Source organism: Schistocerca americana, chromosome X, assembly GCF_021461395.2.
Source record: "Schistocerca americana isolate TAMUIC-IGC-003095 chromosome X, iqSchAmer2.1, whole genome shotgun sequence".
In the NCBI taxonomy this organism is placed as follows: domain Eukaryota; kingdom Metazoa; phylum Arthropoda; class Insecta; order Orthoptera; family Acrididae; genus Schistocerca; species Schistocerca americana.
Window position 1 is genome coordinate 443,607,780 of NC_060130.1, and position 27,272 is coordinate 443,635,051.

The window sequence follows — 27,272 nt, forward strand, 5'->3', positions numbered from 1 at the left end:
GTTTTTCAGAGTGGAGGTAGAGGATGGCACCTCCCCTTGATTCAAGATAAGTGATATACGTGTTATCTTCTTTGTTTTTCGGCCTCTTTTTTTCTCAGTTGCGCGCATACTAGTTGTGTAGGCCAATTGTCTTTAGCAGCCGAATAAATCTTATTAACATCATACGCGTTACGCTTTATTTTAGAGCATCTTCAGTGATTAGGTTTTTTTGTTTATTGCGTTGTTCTTCGTCTTCCACATGTGTGCTCGAGTTTTTGTAGAGGACAGTGATACTTCCCCATGCAGAATGTGAATGTGCAGTGAAAGTGCTGTGTGCAAAAATTGAACGCATACATGTGGAAAACGAAGAAGAATACAATAAACCACAAAAGAACCTGACTAATGAAGATGTTTTAAAATAAAGCGAAACGCGTCTGGTCTTAATAAGACATTTATTGCCGTTGCTAAAGAAGGCACTTAACCTGTACAAGAATTAATATGCGACTGATCATGCTTTGTCTTTGTCCCCCTTGCACTATTAATACGCAAACTATTCTAGATTAGAGAAAGTATTTAAGAACAGTCATAACATCACCAACTGGATATGCAGTAATACACACACTATGGGGTCTCCACAACCCAGAATGTAACGTTAACACTGCTCATTGATAGTCAGCAAATTGGGTTCTGTCGTGGTCTACCTTAACAGCAGTTGCAGGAATGAAGGGAGGGGGAAGAAGGGTTTACTTGGACGAGAGGCAAAAATAATCTAGAAAACGTTGGCTGTGCTAAATGTGAGTACGTGCGCCACGGCGTTGCCCAGCAGCCGGCAGGCTTTGTTCTGTATGTGGCGAAGGTCGTGCCAATAATTGTGCCGCTCGGCGCGCTGCGTGCTGGCGCGCATGCTCTGTGGAGCGGCTCGCTTGTCGGGTGTGGGGGGGGGGGGGTGGGGGGGGGTCGAGAGGAGGGGGAGGTAGCGGCCTCGCGACTACCTTGCCAGTGCGAGTGAAGCCGGCGACGTGCGTGTACGCCGCACTGGCCGCGTCCCAGGCGCGCCGCATGCGCTGTCGCAGTCTCCGTGCACCAGCGAGTCATGAGGCGCACGCTGCTAGTAGAGTCTAGCGTACCTTCGTCCAATGCACTCAGTTCTGACAATGACGAAGAAGAAGACGTTGTCTCGGTGCAACAGCCAGCCTTGAGACGTTCGCGGCTGCACAAGTCCAACATACCACTCCATTCTGACGACGATAACGACGATGGTGTCAACGAGGAGGGTCCCTCCTACTTTAAGCCGAACGTGGACGAAACTGCCAACATTGACTCTGACAGTGACACCAAGTCGTACGATAGCAAAATGCCAAGTACTGCCGGCGCGGTAGCGTCGGCGCCGCCGATGCCACTGAACGTGGACGCGGACAACTACATGTTCCGGCCGCGTTCGCTGAGCTTCACTCAGGCGTCGGCGCCGGCGCCCGTTCCGGCGGCGGCAGTGGCTAGGACGACGTCGCTGCACACACTCGTCTGCTCGTGCCACCTGTCATGCTGCTGCATGTGTGTGTCGCTCTCTGCCACAGATTGCCACGCCTGCTTCCACAACGTATGCCTGCGCTTCGCCAGCAACCATGTGTGCCAACGAAACAACGAGATCTTGCCGCCCATCACCCATCACAAGGAGAAGGTAAAAGTTTCTCTATTAACCTTATTTTGTGCTGACAGCTTCGCACGGTAGAACGTGGAAATTATATTAAGACGGCCCACGACCTGCTGTGCATGCTTAATGATTGCGTAATTGAAATATATAAATTGGTAGTTACAATTAAACACGATTAAAATAAATAGTTTGTCTAGGCTGTCGTATGTCATGCGCACTTTATGTTGTAGTTTGTGTTTTATTTGTACCGAGTACCGCCGGATAATACTGTTTGGTCCATGGTGGTTTAGGTAGTAGGGAGTCCCCTCCATTGTTATACCTTAATGGAAATAGCTTGTCATTTGTATAATTAAATCTGCCGTTCAGTGATCTGTTTTCCGCTCCATGGTTTATTTACGATGTGCTTGATTTATTGATTCATTGTGTGGATTGTTACAGAAACATTGTTGAGAGTCCCATTCTGTGAAGGTTTCATACGTTTTCCATAGTATATGTTGTCCTGGAAAATACTCGTAGAATATTCACTTTTTCATTTTGGAGTTTACCCTCCGCCACTTGTTCTATAACGCGGCAATTGCGGTGTCCGAAAGAACGGATCGTCTATGGAGAGCGGAATGTGAAAACAATTTTCTTATCGCTGTGAAGGGTTAATAAATACTCCGAATTGTAATTTACGTATTTTTGCCCAAATGCGTTTCAGGCCTATAGCCTATTGTTTTAGGCTAACTTTCTTTGCGAAAATTAAGTTTCTTGTTATAGTGCCGTAATTGCATACATCGTTCGGTATGCCACAGAGTGGAGAATCGCCTTGACGGCAAGAAATTTGCGTAAGGTCAGTGCCACTGTTCAATGCCGAAGATTCAAGGATTGCTCCTTCTGCCGTTTAACAATCCGGTGCAGGTATGTCGCATTTTGCTGTTATTTTGTTTTGTGCCATTTAAAATAGATATTCGATGTCACTCTTCACTGTCGAATGACATTTTCCTTAGTACGCCGGGTACAAAAAGTCAACTTGACATTTCTGATACGGGAAAATTCATTTTGATGTAGTCAAATGCTGTGCAGTACACGACTTTGTTATTCATTATGCTAAAATATCAGTTTATCAGCTCTGCCGCCACAGGAGAAACTGTGCGCTGCATAGGTACAAAGGCCTCGTTATTTATATCTTATGAAATAACGGAAAAAAAACTTTTTCATGTCTCGCCAGCTCTGTCAGGTAGACTGATATTGTCATTCTCGACAGCCTGTCGTAATTCTAAGTCTGTATGTGTTACTTTTTTGTTTGCTAATGCGGGACCTCTCGTCCCCCTGTTCTTTTTTTTTTTATTATTCAGTTCATGGAAAATGAAGTGCAGCATAGTGTGATTAAGGAACTTTAGAGTATACTGCTTCCTATTGGCCCTCCACAAAATCATTGATTCTCGTGAAAGTAAGTTTGTGTCAGCCAAGTACGTTCCCTTGATTACAGCGTACTGTGTTCACCGCTGATCTTAGATAGTATATCAAACTCCCTCGTGACTGTAATAGCCCCCTCTCCCCCCTTTTCCCTATTCCCCAATGATCAGTGTGTGTGACACCTGACAGTGCCAACAGAAATAGCCTTATCTACACATTTACTCGCGCAAAATTCCATTCTACATAATTCAACTATGTATTAACATTAAATCGCCGTTTTAATTACCTATTCTTGTCACTGTGTCCGCTAAATGGAAGCTATGTAAAACGCGACAGCATTAGTAACAAAATGGTTAAACTGTTCAGTAATGTGCCACGATGTTAATAAATTGTCATCTTACTGGAAGTGCGAAAGTATTTTGTTCTTTTGCAATCTTCTTTCATCAGGGATCCGACCTTAAAGTGAAAGTTGAGTTTTGTGTATTTCGTGAACGAAATAAAAATGGGACATACATTTCATGAAATACTTGTCCCATTTACATACCTTGTATTTTGTATAGTCACACCTGTTAAGATTTCGTGTAGTCTGTGATGCGGTTTGTGCCTGTGGAAATCTTGTTTAGGCACAAACTTACATGCTACTTTTACTGCGAATCATACAGAAAACATGCGTATTGTTGATCGATGACAAAGACGAGCGCGTTACGGACTTGAAATCATTTCATTGTATATTATTAATTTTCGTAATTGATGCTGATTAGGCTTTGATTTCAGATTAAAATTTGTTACTTAAAGCTAATACCTCATCGTCACAGTAACCACCTATTAGTGGAAAGGTTTACGCACGTCCATCTCAAACTGTAAGAATTGACGCTAACCAAACAATTTACGAAGGGGCGTTACTGGGATCCCCGCCTTATTTTCTGCTGCAATTCTCGTCTGCTGGGAAACAGATTCCCTAGTTCACGATTTAGTGTTTTCTCTCCGTGTTGTTGAAAAGGAAATAAATGGGGCAAGTGTGCCTACACTGTATGGTAAACGTTACAAAAATCGGAATTGCCCGTATTTTGAATGCTCGAAGCATGGCTGTGTTCCACTTTGAGGTCAAAGCTTTGCATGTATGTGGCAACAGGGTTCAGCTATGCCGCAGCTCAAAGGCAGTCTGCTGCCATTGGCAGACAGCGGGCCAATCACAGACAGGCGGCCACCAGCGGCTGTGAGTTGTTGCCGGGCCACTCCCTGGTTTGCTATACATTAATGCCGAGTAACATTTTATGAATATCGTATTAACCCGTCCTCACGAGCCTTCGACCTAAAACCCAATAAAGACTTTCTTCAGACTCTTTCTTTCTCAATTTTTACAGCCCATCAGCGAATGGACGTCCGCCAATGTTGTGGAGTGGATGGCAGCTCTCAATTTGTACCGCTATGCCGGCGTGTTCAAATCGAAAGATATCAAAGGCTCTGATCTCATTCTCTTGGATCGCGAGAAGCTGATGGTAAGTATACGGTAAATTTTATTTATGATTGTACATGATTTTTTAGGACCCAATGATAATGAGAAGAAAATTGATTCTAGCTGTGCTGGCGACATTTTCAGAATTAAATAGAAAGCATAAATTTCCACAACGAACAAACTACGTACGTAACATCAGATGCCAGTAAACCCGCGACTGCATATAATAGGAAATTAGCAATCCATATAGAATGATTTTGTTTTGGTCTTCATGTTTTGAATATTTTTCAGTTTTCCTTAATTCTATTGTTATTTTATCCCCCTCCTGCTCTTACCATGTCACAGCTTCATCTTATAAACAGTGATGGGGCAAATGCTTTTCGTAAGATTTCCCAGTGTATGCTGACGCTTTCTGTAACCAGTCACCAGGAGAGCTGTACGTAATACTTGTCATGTTTATTATTAAGAAAGCGCTCTACGTTCCATTGTTAGATTTTGCATTTGCGTTGAAATACAGGACTCCTACCGGAAGACACCCATTTCTCAGGTTTGCAATAAAAACAGCAATGGAAGTAAAATTTAACTAGTCCTACGTTAGCTACAGGGCCATGTGTAGAATATAGTTTCGAAAACATCACAATATAATTACTGTTGCGTATCTGAGTAGTGTCCAGTTCCCGTTCTGTACATAGCCTTTTTCTGCCCCATATACTTATAGAGCCTGTAGTGTCGCGTTGTACTTGTACTGTCCATGCATTTATCGGGCATCTGTACTGAAAACTCATTTTCAATAAGCTGCTCTCTTGCAATGTTTAGCAGTGGGTTCATAGAGCCAGTTTGACTATTTCTCGGTTGTTCCACTCGGGAATGGCCCGTGGGAAAAACGAACACCTATAGCTTCCCGTGAAAGTTCTGCTTTATTTTATCACGACGGTCGTTTCTCCCCAAGTACGTAGGAGTCTAAAAAATGTTTTCACATTCGGGGGAGAAATTTTTTCATTGAAAATTCGTGAAAAGATATCGCCGCGACGAAAAGAACCTTTTTTCGTTTTTTAACTATGCGACCTAACTTCTGAGGTCATCAGTTGCCTAGAACTTAGAACTAATTAAACCTAACCAACTTAAGGACATCACACACATCCATGCCCGAGGCAGGATTCGAACCTGCGACCGTAGCGGTTCTCGGCTCCAGACTGTAGCGCCTAGAACCGCACGGCCACTCCGGCCTGCAAAAGGACCTTTGTTTTAATGATTGTCACCCCAGCTCGTGCATCGTATCCATGACACACTCCTGTATTTCGCGATAACACAAAACGAGCTGTCATTCTTTGAATTTTTTTCAGTGTCCTCCGTCAATCCTATGTGGTAAAGATCCCAGAAGAGGTTGGACAAGTGCATATTGTTGACACGCTCTCTAGTAACTGTGTTGCATATGCTAAGTGTTCTGCCAGTAAAACGTACTCTGTATGATCATTCCACTTGAAGCTGTTCGTAATTGTATTCCTGGTATTTATTTGAATCGATAACCTGTAACTTTGTATGATCTATCGTGTGACTGAAATTTAACGGAATTTTTAATGCTAATTGAAGGACTTCGCACTTTTTGTTGTTCTCGGTCGATGGCCACTTTTCGTACCATGCAGATATCTTGTGTAAATCATTTTGTAACTCGTATTGATGTTCTGACGTTTACTTGACTGTAAACGAAGATTCTTTTAATATTAACTGAATTTTCCGTCGGTGCTTGGCAGAATATGATGATAATATTAGGAATGAAAACACTTCCTAACGTTTTGCAAAGTTATATTTCTTTGGTCACGCGCCGGTTTTCGGCTTCTCGGGCTATCTTCAGGTGACAGCTGAATGTCGCAGCCGTCCGTTGTGGCCGAGCGCTTGTAGGCGCTTCAGTCCGGAACCGCGCTGCTGCTACGGTCGCAGGTTCGAATCCTGCCTCAGGCATGGATGTGTGTGCTGTCCTTAGGTTAGTTAGGTTTAAGTAGTATTAAGTTCTAGGGGACTGATGAACTCAGATGTTAAGTCCCATTGTGGTCAGAGCCATCTGAACATTTAAATGTCGCAAACACAGGTAAACACGATGCGCGACTTTCACAGATATAATTTGTACAGAAGATTCAAAAATGAGAAAGTGATTACCTATGAAAAATTGCGATTATTCATTTCGTAAAACAGGGGTAAATGTAAAAATTTAGTTTACCCCGTTTTATATAGTGTAATTATTGTAATGTTTTCCTATGTAAACACTTGCCATTTTCGTATCTTCGGTACTAATTATATCTGTATAAGTCGCATATCATGTTTCCAGTGTGAAGATTCTTTTTATCATAAAAATATGCCATTTGATATGTCCCTGAGGATTCAAGGAATTATCAGTTTCGTAGTGGCAGGGGGGGGGGGGCGGCATTAAAATCGTAGATGGCGAGCAAAGAATGAGAGTACAGTAAGAACGTTCTCAAATGGATGTCGGTTGCAGTAATTATTCAGATATGAAGCAGCGTGCACGGAATAGCCAAGCGTTGACGGCTACACCAAACCAAACACGAAAAAATATTTGATGTAAGGCTCTGACACTGATTAATTCATATTAATACTGACCGCCTTGTGTCAACTGCCTAAACTAGTTGCTCAGTGTCATAGTTCGTCGCGTTCTGATTCCTGCATGGCTCCCAACTATCAACGGGGCGTGTTAATTGGAAGGCGACTAGCTGCTTCACTCTGATGCGCCCTTAAGATTTCCCAAATGTCGAAACGGTTATATGTCTACCATTTTCCAGAAGTATGCTTCACGTCTGTTGATCCACAAAGCTGACCGATTTTTCAAGTTTTTTAAGTTCAGTTACCGCTAAGTATGATGTCATCTCCAATTATCCGCCATACTGAATTTGTAGCCATTTAAATAGCTGTGGTCATCACTGTCATTTTGCTACATGCAGGTCTTCCTTTATGTTAAACGTCCGGATAGCCGTGCGTGTTAAAAAGTGCCACTTCCGTGACAGTTAGGTCCGCCTGGCGGATCGACGATGGGGGGTCGGTGTGCCGGCCAATCTGGATGTCTGTTTTTAGGCGGTTTCCCACATCCCACAAGGTGGATACTGAGCTGGTACCTAAGTTTCGCTTCAGTTATAAACTTCGCAAACATTTATAAAACTTTCGCTCATTTTCACATGAAAAACCCTGCATGCAGAGAAAAGGGGTGCACATATTCTTCCTTGGGGGAGGGGGGGGGGAAGGAAGGGGGGGGGTGGCGGTATGGGATGGCGACAGAAAAGGTATCCGGCCACCCCTTTAATTAACCGTGCCGTATCAGTTAACCATGGCAACCCTGTGCTGATGCCGTACAAAGGCACAAGAAAAAGAGTAGGAGGTCTTTATATTGTGTTCATGATACTGATCTTAAATATGGAAAACCTACCTAAAGATGAAACGTAGTCGTCCTGTTACTATGAAGAGACACTGAAAGGGAAATTTTTGTGCTGTAACTAATTTGGTTATGAAAAGAATCGATATGTGGTAGTTTATAATGGTATTTGTGCACGAAAAACGAAAAAGAAGGTAACCACAAAACAAATGCTGACTTCTGTCTGTAAATAAGATCATCAGACGAACGTTGCAAGCAAGTGCGTGGATGAAAGGACACTCTAGAGATTCTTCTCTTTTCCTACAGAAATAAGTTATTAAAATTCTTTTAGCGCGAATTTTCCTATTTGCAAGCTTGTTATGTGTAAAACTTTTATATTAGGAGGACAGAAGTCCGTCCGTCGTAATACTAACTAAACTGAATGTGATAATTTATGTGCTGAACCAGAGGCCAAAAAGATTCTGTTGAATTCCGTTAAATTTATCAGACTGTTATGTAGACCTATCTTCATACAATGCCTCTCTGGGAAATATGCTCTTCAGTTACGCTTCAGAACGTTCTGAGACAATCTAACGCCCGACTTGTTATTGGTGTAGCTAGTTGACCTTAAGTAGCTTTTACTTAGCCGCCGGGGCACACGGCGCTAAAACTCATTCAGCTTTCTGCGTCAGAAGGGAATGTATGCTAGTCGCTATGTTGAAGAGGGTTCTGACGTTCTCTCTTCCTCCGCGGTAAAGGGCCGAGTTGTTGCACTTTTCGTAAGTTACATATTTCCTGAGAGCAAAGTACTTTCTGCAATATCAATTGCAGGTTTAGTGTATTACGTTTCACTGCTGTTCAGTGGGTATTTTGGGCATTTAGAAATGTCGAAAAAACGAAGGTAATCGGTCGGGTCGTGCCCTTTCAAAGTAACCGGCCCGGTGTTTACCTGGAGCGATTTAGGGAAATCACGGAAAATCTAACTCCAGATGGCCGAAGGCGGATTTGAACCACCACCCTCCCGAATGCGAATCCATGTGCTAACCACTGCACCACCGTTTATACTGAAGAACGCGAAATGAAGTCGTCAGAAAATATGCCGGGTGTCGCTTTAAAAGATCATCTGTTTTCCCCCAAAGAGATTGTTTTTTGGCGAATGTGGGGATAGAACTGTGTGCAACCTATTCTGTCTGAACTTGAGGTGATTCTCCACTTTTAAATACCATACTGACGTTCGGACCTTAAGTCGCAATAAGAGTTACCCGTCGTAACAAACTCACCGTTCTGTAACTCGTCCATATTATTGTCGAGATATCAGTGACCAACGAATTATTAGCTTCCAGAACCGTTTCAGGACATAATTGAGTGATCTTGAAAACATTACGATCAAGAGTATGAATGGCGCGACTAGTTTCATAAACCTTCCTGGTGTTCACATGGCGTGAGATAGTTACGCCACGCTGAACCTAAATTATCGTGGCAGATCGAAGATTTCATCCCAACTCGTCACTGTTAAGAGTTCAGTTTCTCGACTACTGACCCATCTCGCTCCATGTCTCAACTTCATATCAGATAATAATTGACAGGGTCATTTTTTGCCTGCTTCATATTTAAGCCGCAGAAATCTGCTTGAAAACTGTCGATGTCATTGTCATGTGGTGCATATATTGATGTCTGGCCAAGCTATGTAAAGGATGATGCACTACCATTGTAAAATGATACCTCACACCTTAAAAGGCACTAAAACATTGGTAAGCGACGGATCTTAGCCGTGTGGGGGCAAATAATTGAGTGGTGGGTATCTAAACCAGAGTTCTAAGCCAGAGTAACCCTTTCTTGCTCACCTCTTTGGGAAGGGCCAACTCCTGAATGAATAATCCAGATACTGCGTGAAAACTGAGAAACAACTTTTAGTCCATAAATGTTTTTTTTTACTTGCCTTATTAGAACAACTGTCATAGCTGAAGATAAATAACAAAATTGCGCCAATGCTTTTTCCTGTTTTTGCCATGGAATCAGTGTTCTGTAGTTCTACATTGTACAAGAATGTAGTGTATCTCATCCTGTCGCTCCCTTTCGCTTCGAAGTCTTTAATTTTTTAATAGCAGCTCTTTCGTGAAAATTGTGTGATACTACAGGTGTTATTCCACAGTAAATGATAGGCGCTGTATGGCTTAGGCAACCTCATAGCATCTGGAAAAGTGTACCATTCTAAATTTGCCGTTTTCAGTTCCATGATTACATACAATCGCGCATGACGTTCCAAAAATGTCCAACGTATTTAACAAGGCACATATGCAACTTCCAACAGACATATCGCTATTTCCCAGGCATTCTAAGCCTTAGTACTGTGCTCGAGGAACGCTGTATATTGGCGAGTGCAAAACAATACTGGGAGTAGAAGTGGCTTCAGCGTAATAAGCGTTTCAAACACTGTCAAGCTCTTTGTATACACGGTGGCGTGTCATCTATCTAGTGTGTAAATGGTTGCGTGCGAGCGCACCCCTCTACTTCCGACACGTGTGCATACTTTCTGCGCTCGCCTGATGGGACGTGACGTGGAAAGTAGCGACTAGACACAAACAGCGCCTCACATTCAAGCAGGCTTCCAAGCTGGAAACATTTTGCGTAAGACAGAGGCTGTAAGTAATGTTATCTGCATAAATCGTACGGAAAATTTGTTGACTGAAAAAAGAAGGCGATCTGGTTGTAATGAAGGGTAGGCAACTACGGATGCTGACCATGGGAGAGCAAACACTCTTTTTATGGGAAATCCTTATCGGCGCAATTGAATTGATACAGTGCTTCCTGATGGACCTCCACAATTTGCAAATGACTGTCTGATCACTGGGAAGTTCTACGACAGGGAATCAGGAGTTGGAGGTCAGGAAAAATGTTGCTGAAACTCACAGTATAATGCACGTGATAAAGAAGGCGGAGATGGATATTAAATAATTTTACTATGCAGCCCTGAAACAGATAATGGGAAGCCAACTGAGAGGTACTGTAGTGCATGTGTACATCCCAAATGTATATTGGGCTTATCTTCAAGTTTGGAAATCCTTTCTGTCTTGCTAGTATTTGCCTGTGCATATTTTCACCTCCTTCGATAAAGATTTGGTGGATCAGAACAAAATGAAAAGTCCCAATACACCAATCATTCTGTTTTAAATTATCACATTTGGAACATCGATAAAAGAACTTCCGGAAAGACTTAAGGGTGTCAGTGTGTCGGAAAATACACGTTCTGTTAATACGACACACTAGCAAAGGTGGACGGTGAGAATTGTAATATGGAGTATTTATGCAATCAGAACAGTACCGTGTCGCCCTGTACGGCGCTCCATTGTCTCTACTGGTGACATGGCGTAGTTAGCATGTGAATTAAGAGCGGACTAATTTATAATAAACGGCTAGTACCTCTCTCAGTACCGCACAGGCTCGCAAATACTCGTCCATTGCTACAGCAGTGTAGCGCACCAGCCGCTTTGACTTCCCTGTTCGTACGACGTGAACACTCGTCCATTCATCAATACGGCAGAGAGATAAATAAAGTAGTTGCCTTTGCAGGATATATTCACTGATACGGCTGGCTAAAGTGGAAATAGTTTTGTATAAGCAGGATCAAGGATGGAAAAACAGTACGCGATCATCAGTTAGGTGGACAACGGAAGGTGGCCTCTAATACCTGTTGCGAGTCTGACGACAGCTTCAAACACCTGCGGCGTAGTATGCGGAATCAGGAAGTATGGCAGCAGCAGACTATCCTATCGTTAATGGATGCGAAATATCAGCAGAGTGGCAGACAGACGGACAAAAATTGGCACTTTCTGATTAGAAGCGTGTCGTAATTTCAGTCCATGTAAGAGACATTCAAACTCCAATACGGAAAATATTTAAAAACAATTGATGACTACGTGCTCGCGACCCAGAATTGCCAGTAAAATTAACTTTTGTATGTGGTTCAAATGGTTCTGAGCACTATGGGACTCAACTGCTGTGGTTATCAGTCCCCTAGAACTTAGAACTACTTAAACCTAACTAACCTAAGGACATCACACACATCCATGCCCGAGGCAGGATTCGAACCTGCGACCGTAGCAGTCGCACGGTTCCGGACTGCGCGCCTAGAACCGCGAGACCACCGCGGCCGGCTTTTGTATGTGGCATACAGTGAGAATGCCGAAAGGCAGAATACCGCTAGAGATATTCAGAGTAGATATGGATAGCAATACGGGACGGGGAAGGCTACTAGTAAGATGTAAGCGTAGCACCGACATAAATACTGCAGAGATGAGTAAGGACAGATACTGGCGGGAAAGCAGAGAAAGCACATAATGAACTAGAAAAAAAGCGATGAATAGCAAAGAAACAAATATGAAATTCGTTTTACTCTCGACAAAAATAGCCCACCCCGTTTTCCCGGCCACAAACCGCGCGTTAAGAAGAAATGTTCAGTGTCGTGTTAAGAGTGGCGACGAAACTGGCGCTCACCACTGCTGTAGTAGTCTAGTAGAATGTCTGGAAGCCTGTGCGATAGTCATGTTATTCATGTTACAAGTGCAAAATAATGTGATAGACATTTCATCGCCCGAACTGGTTTTCTTTGATAACGGCGTTACATTTTTTTCCCATCCCTCTGAACCATAACAGATCAGGAAGTGTTGCGCGTTTCCGTTGCGTCTATGATCTACCGTCATATCGATTATTAACAGGTTCCCAACGAGGGCATATCGTCGGAGCTCGTTTAGTTAGCACATTAACGACACACGCAAATCTTATAGGGGTATTTGGAGCCACTGTATCTGTTGTACAGGGTGTATAAAGTAAAAGAAGTCTGCTAAGCGCAATACGACACTGATAACCAGGAAGATTATCGTTACCTTTATTGAGGTATGTGTGAAACAGAGTACATACAGCGACGCGTACTCAAACAGAAATATCATAGTACACGTGTTATTGTGAGGCCTCAGGAAACAGTGATTTCAAAGAAGAAAGGTGCACAAAACCTGGAGCACCGATTACCTGGACCGGAAATGCCTTGTGACCCGACGAGTCCACGTTGATAATTGTCTACTGCAGGACACGTTTACATGTGGATAACAACAGGGATGGTGTATAATCTAGACAATCATCTTCCGTCTTTGAAGCAGGTGGAGATTCAGTTGAGGCAATGACGGCTATATTATGGTCACAACGGGTGAAATATGTAAAACTATTTCAGGTGGCCACGTTCACTAAGTCGTACACGAGTTATTCCAATCAGGGGAGCGCATCTTTCAGCCTCTCGCATTTCCGGAAATGTTTGAACTTGATCAAGAAAATGAAATAATGTCTTCACTGGCCTCCATAGTCAGTGGCTTCGAATAGTAACATTCCCCGACTATCTCTCTGGTAATGATAAATTTCTTTGCAAGAAATGATAAGAAACAGTTTTGCCCACCATTCAAGATTAATGGAAATTGATGTCAACTAGTACCCAAGCAGTTTTTTGGACGCCAAATGTGAGCCTATACAATATTAGGTGGATGTTCGCATTGTTTTATCCAATCCTTGTATCCGATTTTTTTAAAATGGTGTATTTCCATATACCGATGTATTTCGGTTACTGACAAATCGGGCCGGTAGTGTCTACTATTGTTTCTTTCGTTTTACGTTCTGCAGTTTTGTTTTCACTTCACGCCACCTGAATCAGTGTTATCTATCGCTGAAATACATTCCGCAAATCTTAACAATGTTTGCACGAATTGGTTTTCCTTGTCAAGCTATCAGTTAGGGATTTTTATTTCGCTACTACTATTTTCCATGGAAAATTTCGATGCCGTGATAACTATTTATAATATCATAAACAATTATCATGACACCGAAATTTTCCCAGGTGACACACAATGTAGAGTGTCTTGGTGCTTCCGTTTGCTTCACCATATTCTCTCCACAAATCAAGGTCGCTTTTAGGATTGTCAGCTCCCTCTATACATACCTAGTTTCAAATCTGTGCTCATCATTAACACATCAGTGCCGAAAGGGTATTTTATTTGAAAATAATACTCTGTGGTCAAAGAGCACGACCGACATTGCTCCGCACTTGCATGGCACGGATTCAAATATATTGATAGCCTGTCGTCAACCAAGTGAGATGTCCGCCTCGGCAACTGCGCTGTCAGAGCGGTGGATTGCTAAGCAGAGGGGCCCGGATTCGATTTCCGGCCGGGTCGGTGTTTTTCTCCGCTCGGGAACGGGGTGTTGTGTTGTCCTAACGTTCGTATGTTCCTAATTGACATTACATTATTGAAATGGCTGAATATACATTATTGAAATGGCTGAATAGAAACGGCCCAAAAGTCAGTAAATTGCACAAAAGGAAAAAAAGCTGAAATGTACAAAGAAAGCATTGTAGTTCATAAAATGGAATTAAACACAAGTGGCACCAGCATACGGCAGATAAAAATTACATCCAATCTCTTCTATACAACATAGAGGCTTCAAAAAACGTGACGTGGATATTATTACTTTGGCAACTCTGTATTATTGCCTATACCAGTAGTTTGTCACTACGTTATTGAGATAATTCACACGCATGTATATGTGGTTTGTGTTTGGAGACTTGAGCCTTTGCAGAATAAACGCTGCTTCATTCGGTGTGCTCTTATCCACGATATCCCTTCGACCAATGTCATCAGTCATTACAGGGTAACGTCTTGTTGCTAATTCACCTACTTGCATAAAAAAGTTATGAGATCTATTAGTTTCGACTTATATTATGTGTGCTGTTAGTGTTTTAACGTCCTACAGGTAAACTATTTTGTGACGCATACTCCGAGGGCTGCCTTTGTTTCTGACTATAGTTTCCCTGATCTCCAAATACCTCCCTTCGTTCGAAAGCGAAGTCACATTCGTGAAATTACTCTTTGTGACGGTCCACTGGCATTTGCGTCCTGGCGCTGTGCCTAACCAGCTTCTGTCCTGCCAGTACTATTCCTTGTTACTGAGATAATGCATCACTTTTATTCATATTAGCCCGAGCTCCGGCCGCTTCTGGAGCACTAGTGCTTCACTTGCCAGTCACGTATTTAGCTCACAGGTAACTAAGCGAGCCGGGCGGCTTTTTGCTTCTTCCTGTATCAGTACAGGGTGCTTACACTCTGTTTTATCCGGAACAGTTTGTCGTCTTGAGGATATCATGGTCGTGCTTCTCTGACCAGCATGCAGAGTGATAGTTGTCAATGAAAAGACTTCTGCGGTTTGCAATACTTGACTATTAAAGAAAAATAATTAGGCACCACTAGAATTTTTAGCTGCCAACAGTCAAAACTTCCTCTAAACGGTATTCTGACTATGAGCCAGCCAGCACCTTTTGCAACTGATTTTTTTTTTCTTAGCGAAGCACATTTGATAAAATATTTTAGGCACCTTCAGTAGTCTCCTATTTTCTGTTCGTGTCCACTGGCTCTTCGGTTAGCATGTGTGGAATTATAATCGCGAAACTTCTCTCTATAAACGCCTGCAATGATCTTACTGTTGCACTTGATCGTGCTACCACTCTAATTTTTAGAGAGAGTTGCGGAGAGAAGTGCTGCCGTTCAGAATGGCAGGAGGAGAGGGAATAAACTTCCTCCCTGAAGTAGTGTTACCAATGAAAAGAAAAATGCAAACGTAATGAACACGTATATGTTTCATGTTGAACGTGAAATTATCGAGTACGGAAGTAGATTCGTATAATGGTAGGAACTGCATTATAAAAAAAATGAGTTTTAACAAAATTTCGAAGTAACAAAGGTTGAACATAGGCTTTATTGCTGTTATTATGCAGAAGAGTTCCTAGACTGCAAAGGCTGGTGGTTACTTCAAATGGTTCAAATGGCTCTGAGCACTATGGGACTTAACATCTATGGTCATCAGTCCCCTAGAACTTAGAACTACCTAAACCTAACTAACCTAAGGACAGCACACAACACCCAGTCATCACGAGGCAGAGAAAATCCCTAACCCCGCCGGGAATCGAACCCGGGAACCCGGGCGTGGGAAGCGAGAACGCTACCGCACGACCACGAGCTGCGGACTTGGTGGTTACTTACTGGGGACTATGGAACCGACAAGTAAACAGTCATCAGCACGGTGCATTTACAGAGGTTGAAACACCGTGAGAAATGCATGATTGAACATACACACGCTAGCCAAGCAGGCAGGCTGCGCTGTTCTATTTGACCACAAACGCTACCTGTGCAAATTTCCTCAATGTGTGGTCAGAACAGTGTTCTGTGTGTTGTGCATTATACCGGAGCTAGGTGAATTCGAACGTGGGCAAAACGTTGGCGCTCGAATGGTGAGTGCTTCTGTAACTAATCTAGTCGAAGTGTTTGGTTTGTCAAGAGGCACTGTATCAAAGATTTGTAAGGCACACAGGAAAAGCGTAAAAACATCATCCGCCAAGTCGCAACGCGGACGGACGCATGTGTTGAGTGTTCGTGACGAGAAGTAAGAGGACGACAGCTGCAGAAGTCGCAGCAGAACTGAATGTCGCACTCGCGAACCTTGTCAGTACAGGAACAACACAAAGTCAGCTCGTAAGCAGAGAATTTCAGAAGAGCTGGAATTTCAATCATGGACTGTGCGGCTGGTCTCGGCGGAGGTTCGAGTCCTCCCTCGGGCATGGGTGTGTGTGTTTGTCCTTAGTATAATTTGGGTTAAGTAGTGTGTAAGCTTAGGGACTGATGACCTTAGCAGTTAAGTCCCATAAGATTTCACACACATTTGAACTTTTTTTTTGGCATTTCAGAACCGCTCATCAGTGATAGAAATGCCCATAACGGGAAAACCTGGACAATGGAGCAATAGGAGAAAGTAATTAGATTGGATGAGTCTTGTTTGATTCTGTTTTCAAGTTCTGGCAGAGTTCACGTCCCAAAAGTGAATTATGGCGGGGGTTAGGTGATGATTTGGGCACCCATATCATGGTATTCCATGAGGCCCATGGCTCCTCTGCTAGGTCGCTTTACTTCCAAAGATTGTGACAATTTTGGCTGATCAGTTCATTCTCATGGTACAACATTTGTTCCTCAATGGTGATGCTGTGTTCAGAGACGACAGGGCCCCTTCTCACACACCTCACATTATCCAGGACTGGTTTTCTGAGCAAAAGGATGAATTGTCGCATCTACCCTGACCACCAGATCTAAATATGGTATATTTTGGAGAGACTGGTGCGTGATTCCTATCCCTCGTCATCATCGTAACCTGAACTTGCCACTATTTAGCGGGAAGAATGGTAGGATTTCCTACGCCTATTACGTATGGTTGTATATTACGTACGTTGTTTCCATATTTTTATCCACTCGTCTACGTGTGGAGTAAAATGGCCTGAATGCGGGATGGGATTCTTGCTGTGCTTCCTCCAATGTGTTAATTTCTACGCTCAGTTCTTCACGCAACGGATTGATATGTTTATGTAGAACGAAATACCCGATGATTTCTGCAGTGCCGCCATCGATTCCATGAATCATCCCTCACAGTAGACAGAAGATTCTAAAAGAATATTCGGTGCACAAATAATGAATAGACGTAGAACTACGGTATATTTGATTATTTTTTCACATACCCAAAGTGTCCTGGAGGTGACAATCACTTTACTGTCCTGGAAAAATACCTTGGTATCAACCAGACACTGACTGTAGGGCCTTCCCATTCTAAAGTCTTCACTTACACAAGTTGCAATCATATCATCTATGAAATTAGTTACAGTGTAACTAATATTATAAATTAAATTGATATTGTATAAAATGAACGTCAGTTGTCCTTATCGCACTTCCAAGGGATAGAGAGACAATTACTTTTGTCTCTGTGGATGTAAAGTTTGGCCGCCCGAGGTGGCCGAGCGGTTCTAGGCGCTACAGTCTGGAACCGCGCGACCTCTACGGTCGCAGGTTCGAATCCTGCCTCGGGCATGGATGTGTGTGGTATCCTTAGGTTAGTTAGGTTTAAGTAGTTATAAGTTCTAGGGGACTGATGACCTCAGAAGTGAAATCCCATAGTGCTAAGAGCCATTTGAACAATTTTTTGACGTAAAGTTTTATATTGTGCAAACTAATAGGTCCTCACTTCTCACTTACATCTGGTTACATATCCAACACAAACATATATTCTTTTGTGTCTGAAGCAAAATCTTTTCGAAAGTCGGAAAATACCAAATCTACTTGGTTATTTTGTTTACTGCTAATAGGATATTTGTGTGAAGAGAAATCGTTGTTGAACACTCTTTGTTTTGGGACTCGTGTCAATGAGCATTGAGAAGACGGCTCCCTTAAAATTAGGACATGATATTTGAACTCTGAATCTACACACATCAAAAAAAGTTTTGTATCACCCCAGTTCCCAGAACTCCTGAAGATAGACGTTGATTGTGGATACTGTATCACAGACACAGTCCCTTCGACTGGTCAGAGAGGTCACTAAACCCGCCCAAAGATGTAAACAACCATGCATGAACAGCGCCTATTAGACGAAGGGGGTCAGACAGCCGATCAGTACCAGTTATTCCACCAGGAAGGAGGTACACGGCTCGTGTTGTCTGTAGTTCAACCATGCCTAGACGGTCAATACCGCTGTTCGATCGCGTCCGCATTGTTACTTTGTGCCAGGAAGGGCTCTCAATAAGGGAAGTGTCCAGGAGTCTCGGAGTGAACCGAAGCGATGTTGTTCGGACATGGAGGAGATACAGAGAGACAGGAACTGTCGATGACATGCCTCGCTCAGGCCGCCCAAGGGTTACTACTGCAGTGGATGACTGCTATCTACGGATTATGGCTCTGAGGAACCCTGGCCGCAACGCCACCATGTTGAATAATGTTTTTCGTGCAGCCACAGGACGACGTGTTACGACCCAATATGCGCGCAAATAGGCTGCATGATGCGCAACTTCACTCCCGGCGTCCATGGCGAGGGCCATCTTTGCAATCACGACACCATGCAGCGCGGTACAGTTGGGCCCAACAACATGCCGAATGGACCGCTTAGGATTGGCATCACGTTGTGTGATGAGTGTCGCACATGCCTTCAACCAGACAGTAGTCGGAGACCTGTTTGGAGGCAACCTGGTCAGGTTGAACACCTTACACAAGCTGTCCAGCGAGTGCAACAAGGTGGAGATTCCCTGCTGTTTTGGGGTGACATTATGTGGGGCCGACGTACGCCGCTGGTGGTCATGGAAGGCGCCGTAACGGCTGTACGATACGTGAATGGAATCCCCCGACCGATAGTGCAAACATATCGGCAGCATATTGGCGAGGCATTCATCTTCATGGACGAGAATTCGTGCCACTATCGTGCACATCTTGTGAATGACTTGCTTCAGGATAACGACATCGCTCGACTAGAATAGCCAGCGTGTTCTCCAGACATGAACCCTGTCGGACGTGCCTGGGATAGATTGAAAAGGTCTGTTTATGGACGGTGCTACCCCTTTCTGTGAAAGAATATGACCTGGCCTCGCTTTTTCTTGTATAAAATATTTTTCTGTTCAGTAAAGAATGTTAGGAGTGGCGCTAAAATCCTGATATAAATGTAGACTGCTCGCGGATGATCCCAGCTTTTCTTCTATCCTCTTAGTACCGATACAAATACCGCTCATTTTAGTGGTGCGGCAGTTTTATATGAAGCAGGATTACTTAATTCTCTCCATTTGAGAAACATTTAGAAAGTGAGTCTTTTTGTTGTTTTTGCCACTCCTCGTTAAGTATCTGACAAATAATTTTTGTGCCACTGGCAACCTAAACGTATGACCAAAATTTCTCGGTGTTTTGGACGTGGTCATGAGGTAAGGTTTTGCTTCGGTAGTCTTGGAAATGAGTTTCGATTAACGCCTGTCTGTCCGAATCTCTACTCGTTTCATTGTGATTATAGTGAAGGGGGCACTGTTTCTCAAGAAGCGTCTTACTATATACTTTTTATATCATGCGAGGGTGTCAACCATTTTTAACTGCTCTGCAGGCTACACGTTTTATGCAACGTTTTAACAGCTATTTATCGGAAGACTAGCCACAGACCACTACATTTCCAAAGCCAGTTCAATTTCTCATGTTTCATATGCTACACGACCTCCTGCCAGAGTAAATACGAAATTTGTACACGTTTTGTTGCTTTTCTAGCCTTTCGGCCTCTTCGTAATCATTATTATGACATCTTGCTCATTGTCACGCATCCTAATTTCTATGCGAATAGAGTATCTTCCAAGGCATCTGATTACTTCGTCTAGTAATTTTTCATTTTTTAATGGTTTCGCAAACAGTCCTCTTTACGTACAAAAATACAGAAACACCGAAAACACAACACATTACCATATCTAACACCGTGTATGAAAACTGGTGGCATTTAAAATAGCTATCACTCGTCGCGGAATGGATAAAATCAGCTCCTGTATCATTTTCGAAGGAATCTTATACCATTTTTGCTGTAGGTTAGTGACAAGTTCAGGTAACGTTCAAGAATGTGGATGGAGATCACACACCCTTCTTCGCAAAGTAAACCATGAATGCTCAGTATTGAGTCTGGTAATTGTGATGGTCGGGAAGATACAATAATTCATCCTGGTGCTCACAAAAATAGTCCTAGACGATGCGAGCTGTGTGAACAAGTGCCCTGTCCTCTTGCAACACAGCATCACCATTGGGGATCAGATATTGAACAATGGGATGGACCTCATCAACCAAAACGGTGACGTAATTCTTGAAGTAATGCGACCTTGTGAAGTACCCATGGAACCCATAGCACACTATGGTTTCCCAGATAATCACCGAATGCCCGCAGTTTGAAGCACTGTACAGCAAGACCCATCCGACCGAACGATACACTTCCATTGCTCCACAGTCCAGGTTTTATGGCTACGGCACCACGTTTTGTTATTACGGGCATTTGTATCACTGATGAGTGGTTTTGAAATTCCAGCTCGCCTTGCAATTCTATGCTTCTGGGTGTGTCTTCCTGTTGTTTTTGGTGCTGTAAGGGTTGCGAGTGCGACATTCAGTACTGCAGTGTCTCTTGCAACTGTCGTTAGAGCAGCTCCGACAGCATGCACTGTCTACTGCACAGAAGGCTGCTCTGACCGCGATTGACACTTGCAACGTCACGAGTGCATTGCTGAGATCAAATACAACAGTGCGACCTTCAAAAGGTTCAAATGGCTCTGAGCACTATGCGACTTAACTTCTGAGGTCATCAGTCGCCTAGAACTTACAACTAATTAAAACTAACTGACCTAAGGGCATCACACACATCCATGCCCGAGGCAGGATTCGAACCTGTGACCGTAGCTGTCGCTCGGCTCCAGACTGTAGCGCCTAGAACCGCACGGCCACTGCGGCCGGCCAGTGCGACCTGCGGGCTTGGCTAGCATCTGCATCTCTGTTCAGGCATGCACGTCTCGTGGTGCTTCCATATTTTGGCCAACCTCTGTACCCATGGGTATATGGGAAACGTAACTGTGGACAGGGCCGTGTATATGATCTATAGACCCCTAGGCGGATCTAAATAGTGAAAATACTGTGGTAACTAAGTCGAAGCAAAATCAGTTTCAGAATTAATTGTTTAACGCACTATTTAAGGCTTAATATTTGTGTAAAGTTTTATTACTCTTTTTATGATAGAGAAGACAAGATACAGAAATTAGAGAAAGAAGGAAAATATGATTTCAAGGACAAAGAAGCAATGGATTTGATATTCAGGGAAATGAACAACAGTTGACTGAAGGAAGTAGAGGCAGCAGACGGTAAAATGGTGAGTGAACCCCAAGCAATAATGAGAAGATTGAAAGAATGTATAGAATTGCTATACGCTGCAGACAGACGACCAAGTGAAGAAGAGCTTGGGGTAGAAAAAGATGAAGTATCAGATGATAACTAGTGAGATTGATGCATCTATGAAGGAGCTGAAAAATGGAAAGGCAATGGGAATTGATGAGATTGCTGCGGAACTGTTAAAGTCATTGGAGAAAGTAGGGAAAAGGGAGTTGATTGAATTGTGTAATCAAATATACATGACAGGAAAATGGCCAAAGGACATTACATAAAGTATGTTAATACCTATAGAAAAGAAAAAGAACATCGAAAAGTGTGAGGAACATCGAATTGTATGCCTGATGCCGCATGCAGCCAAGGCTGTATGGAAAGCTGAATTGCGTAATAGGAGATCAACAATTTGGTTTCAGGCGAGGAGTGGGGACTAGAGATGCCATTGGGCGACTGAGAGTGATAGGGGAGAGGTACATGGAGAAGAAAAGGAAGCTGTATGTTGTGTTCATTGATCTTCAGAAGGCTTTTAACGGTGTCATATGGGACAAACTAATGGAAATCCTAAGGAAACATGGAGTTGACTGGAGTGATATGCGGCTAATTAGAAATTTGTGTTTGAACCAGAGAGCAAGAGTAAGAATATGAGGTGTGATGAGTGAAGAAATTGAACTGGGAAGAGGTGTAAGACAATGTTGTTTATAACCAACGCTGTTCAGTATCTATCTGGAGGAAATTAAAGTTTTGATGAAAGGAGAGGAGTTTGTATAGCGGGTCGGAGAGTGGAGTGTATAAGATTTGCAGACGACATGATTGTGATGGCAGAGAGTGAAAGAGAGATGGAACAAATGTTAGATTATCTAAACACAAAATTACAAGAATATGGAATAAAGATTAACAAGAAGAAAACGAAAAGCATGGTAAATGGAGGAAAGGTCAGAAAATGTCGTATGAAAATAAGGGGAGAGGAAATAGAGCAAGTGAAAAACTTCAATTACTTGAGAAGTGTAATAATTGATTATATGTATTGCTCAACAGAAATTGGGAAAAAAATTGCAATGGCAGAAGAAGGATTCAAGAGGAAACAGAAATTACTTTGCGGACCACTAAATAAAGATCTGAGGAAAAGACTTGCCAAATGTTACATCTGGAACGTAGCACTGTATGGTGTGGAGACCTGGACATTGAGGAAGGAAGATGAATGAAGATTGGAGGCACTAGAGATGTGGATATGGAGAAGAATGGAAAAGGTGAAATGGGAAGACCGAATAAGAAATGAAGTATTAAGAAGAGTTGGAGAAGAAAGAAACATGTTGAAAGTCATCAGAAAGAGAAAACGGAACTGGATTGGACATTGTTTGAGGAGGGATTGTTTATTGAAGGAAGGAATAGTGGAGGGAAAAAGGGGAAGAGAAAAAAGAAGATATCAGATGCTGGACAATATCAAAGGAGACAAATATTCAGACATGAAAAGATTAGCTATGGACAGACAAAAGTGGAAGAGGCTTAACCCGTAAAAAGACCTGTCGTAAGGCAGAATACCATATTATTACTACTTATGATTTTAATGTGTTGATGAGAGTAAGTAAATAAAAATAATTGAACTGTTTACAGTATTCGTAGAAATTTAACATCACTATGAACAACTACAATTAAAAACAATGTTGAGATTCATATCCATAGACATATCTTGCGCAATAGATTAGACTTGGCAATCTAGGGACACAAAAACCTCAACGGCAAGCAACATTTCAATGTAAATTGAAGAGTTGGTACGTAGATGTATATGTAATATTGAGCTCATCACTTCCCCCTCTCCAGAGTTCTGAGGATGATTCTGGATGACAAGTGAAAGTATATCATTGATGTTTTTCAGAGCAGCAAATGAACTTACCTATAACTTGATTTTACTGTTATTTCTCTTTTGTAATCTTTCGTTTAGAACCTCCGCTTTTTAATTCCTCTCCATTTTAATGGCGATTAATGTGCTTTTACAGCGGTACGCAGCGATAGGTATACTTCCGTTACTTTACTGGTATTAGCTTGAAATGACGGGTACAATACTGTGTAATGCGCTACGATGATGGCATTTGTTTATCTTTTGAATTTCCCGCGAAAACGCCTTCAACTTCTGATATGTAATTACTCTGCCATATGTAATTTCATTCTACTATGTACATACCTGTTAAAAAAGCTGTGAAATGTGTCTAAATAATAAATAAAATGTAAACAAACAGTATTAAACGACAGTACGTTGTTCTCTGAATGATTAGTACACACAGTCAATTATGTATTGATTGGGGTCATGTATGACCCCAGATGGAGTACTAGAGAAATTTTAGCAGAGTGAGTCCTAGGGTTAATACCGTAACTGTAGAATCTTTTACTTTTTTGGCAGAGTCACAGCCTCACCTCTGCTTGCACCATTTCATCACTGTCAAAGTGAAATCGTAGAATGCGTTCTCAAAGTTTTGGAAATAAATGAAAATCAAATGGGGCCAAGTCAGGATTGTAAGGATGATGATCGATGACAGTGAACCGAAGACACCAGATTGTTGCAGATGTTGCAGCGCTTGTGTATGATCCGGCATTGTCATGCTGAAGAAGAGGGTTCTCCATTTGTGGACGAACTCTTAGAATTCGAAACTCGGTTACAGCATGCTGTTTCTCACGCATCGACATAGTTCGTTATACCGCCATGTTAACGCGCTACAATTCGGAGGCCTCTTGCAGAAAAGGGCTGCAAATATGCAGATATGAAAAATAAAAATTTAGAATGTTAATAACGTTTGTATTACTTAAAAATCTTTGTTTTCACATAAAAAATTCGGAGCCATTATTTTTCAGCACGCTCTCGTAGCTGGACTTCTTGCCAGGACATTCGAAGTTCGAACACCATCTTTAATTTTTCTTCTCCTTTTAGCATTAGCATGAATAATAGCACTTATTTCTTCAAACTGTTGTTTTTCCGAGCACAGTAGGAATGACGAAATCTTCAAACGTGTATTGTTACTTATGAATCACGAATTAATTGCCGCATTGCCAAGTGACGACGATAACTGTAACTTGGGCTGTGACGACACACTGGTAAGGTCGATCCCATATTTTAACCCCTCTGTAACATCGTTGATGAGGTTTCAGAGTTTGAATTCCGTTTCGTAACTTGTTTCTCCAGGCAGAGTATGAATTTTGAAACTCGCTTTATATTCCCTTAGCCGATATTACATGGAACATGAGATTGACCGCAAGTGACTCCATTTCATGTCAGGGCGAGAAAATAAATTTTACTGAAAGTTTACAGTTAAGGACTGAGAAATAGACTTCAAAATGATTATAAGCTAACTAGTTCACAGTACCATTCATTCATGACATTAATGCATAACAGCTGAAGTTAAGAACGGCGTAGCCGGCCGCGGTGGCCGAGCGGTTCCAGGCGCTTCAGTCCGGAACCGCGCGACTGCTACGGTCGCAGGTTCGAATCCTTCCTCGGGCATGCATGTGTGTGATGTCCTTAGGTTGGTTAGGTTTACGTAGTTCTAAGTCTAGGGGACTGATGACCTCAGATGTTAAGTCCCATAGTGCTCAGAGCCATTTGAACCATTTAAGAACGGCGTACGAATGCCCAGAGCGATGTGACATAAAACGATCATATCAGCTCTGTTGTAGGCAAAGAAAGAATCAGCTTCGAATTAATAGAAGCTCTCAGAAAACGATAACAACTTAGAAAGCATTTCCTAGTTGTTTTTTTACTGGAATACGTTTCAGTATGACGTTTTAGGAAAGACTACAAGGGTGGTCATCGCTTTGTTCGACACATTACACCTTATTTCCGAAACAGTGAACAGACTAAATTTCTAAGACATTTAAAGGAAGGTAAGTCCTTTTTGCGTTGCCTTTTCACATTCCTTTTCCGTTCATGAAAACACAAGTACGTACGTCGACGATGGAATCTTTGGAATTCCCCTCTTCCCTCATAATAAGTATACTATCGGTGATACGTCTTACTGATTTCTTTGGAATACCATACGCAGTACTACCGCAAAGCCAGTAGTGGCTTCCTTTATTCGATTGCACGCAGCGCGCAGGCGCCCAGCTCTTGCTGGCATTGGACCAAGCGAGCGGGCAAGACACTGTAGCACGCTCGCAATTAACGTCAGGACGTAACGCACTTCCGCGCTCTTAAGTAAAACGTAAAAACACTCTCTTATATTCTCATATTGACATGAAACCGGTTACGGTACGTGTCGTGCAGTCACTGCGTCTGAAAGAGCTTTTTATTTTTGCGCTTGCGGTTGCATTTTTTAAATTTTTTTTATTTTATTTTCTTTTATTTTATTTTCTTTTTTTTCCCCCTCAGGTAACTGTATACCGTGCACGACATCGCTATCAGACGCAGGTATTTTGATTGTATTTGTGTCCTGTTGACAGACGGAATGTGGGAATCATAAATCTTTGCATATCTTTGTGCGACAATGATGATAACTTCATACGAGGACTATGGATAGTAATGGCTTAAATTCTTTACAGAAACAAGAACCTCACAACTATCAAAGGAAAGTAACAGGTCTCTTCAATGCCATCTATCCAGAACTCTCTCTCTCTCTCTCTCTCTCTGTGTGTGTGTGTGTGTGTGTGTGTGTGTGTGTGTGTGTGTGTGTGTGTGTGTGTGTGTGTGGCGCGGGGGGGGGGGGGGGGGCAGTCCAGTGTACTAGAGGACGTTATCAGTACGAAGAGTGGCCAAATTTGCTGATACAGCTCCTAGTCGAACTTGCCACTGCACGGCGGATTCGGAAGACCACAGCACGCCGCGTACTGTCGGCGGTATTTAGTGCGTTATTCCTGATCAAATGTATGGGACTCCTATCTACTAGTCATTTTGAATATGTGATTGTTCGTTGACTGTAAAGATTTTCAACGTTCCACAGAGAGGTAAATAAACAGAATGACTATGAAATTGTGGTTGGTGGATGCGATAAACACGGAGGGGAAAAAATGGGGTGGCGAGAAAGACTGCGGTGACTTCGGTCCGATTACACATCTCAGTAATGGAAAAAGTGGGAAGAAAATGAATAACGCTCTTCATATCATTCAGTATTCTCGAAATATCTTTTGCGATCTGTCCTAGAGGGCGTTCCCATTTTCGGCAACTAACTTGCGGAAGATGCGTTTTGACTGAGGTTTCTACAGGTCTGTCTTTCAAAGTACTTCAGGAGCAACAGATGCGAAGGAACTCCTGCACTTTACGAACTTACTGCATGATCCCCAGCAGACGTTCAAATCACTCACCTTTATTCGAGACAAGATATCCTCGCTTTATTAAATACACTCGAGCTTTAATACTGTCAGTTCTCGTAGGTTAAACTGCCGACTCATGTCGCCGATTGGTCATTTCGTGTAAGCACCTTCACTCATTTAGAAACTTTGTAAAACATATTTATAAAGCATTTTTCTTTTGTAAGAATTATTTCGAACTCTTGTTAAGAGGTCTGTAGATACTTGCAAAAAGTGAGAAAAGTAAACTCACGAACAGCGCTCGGAGCAATTGGAATCCTATAAAAGATAGTTGAAAATTACTGACACGGACATAAGCCTTAACGTATGCGTGTTGGTAGGTCCATAGCATCAATAGTTTTTCGATTTGCGGGGAACGTTAAACGA

The 27,272-nt window shown here is 42.5% G+C and overlaps 1 protein-coding gene across 1 annotated transcript in view; it reads left to right on the forward strand.

Annotated features, from left to right (window-relative positions):
• The first annotated feature begins 983 nt into the window (after nucleotides 1-983).
• LOC124554982 (phosphatidylinositol 3-kinase regulatory subunit alpha) overlaps nucleotides 984-27,272 on the forward strand; it is a 40,276-nt gene continuing 13,987 nt past the window's right edge. Inside the window, exons 1-2 of the mRNA XM_047128721.1 lie at nucleotides 984-1,657; nucleotides 4,393-4,527. Coding sequence (XP_046984677.1) covers nucleotides 1,073-1,657; nucleotides 4,393-4,527 — 720 coding nt within the window. The 5' untranslated portion in view covers nucleotides 984-1,072. The remainder of the gene's footprint in view (nucleotides 1,658-4,392; nucleotides 4,528-27,272) is intronic.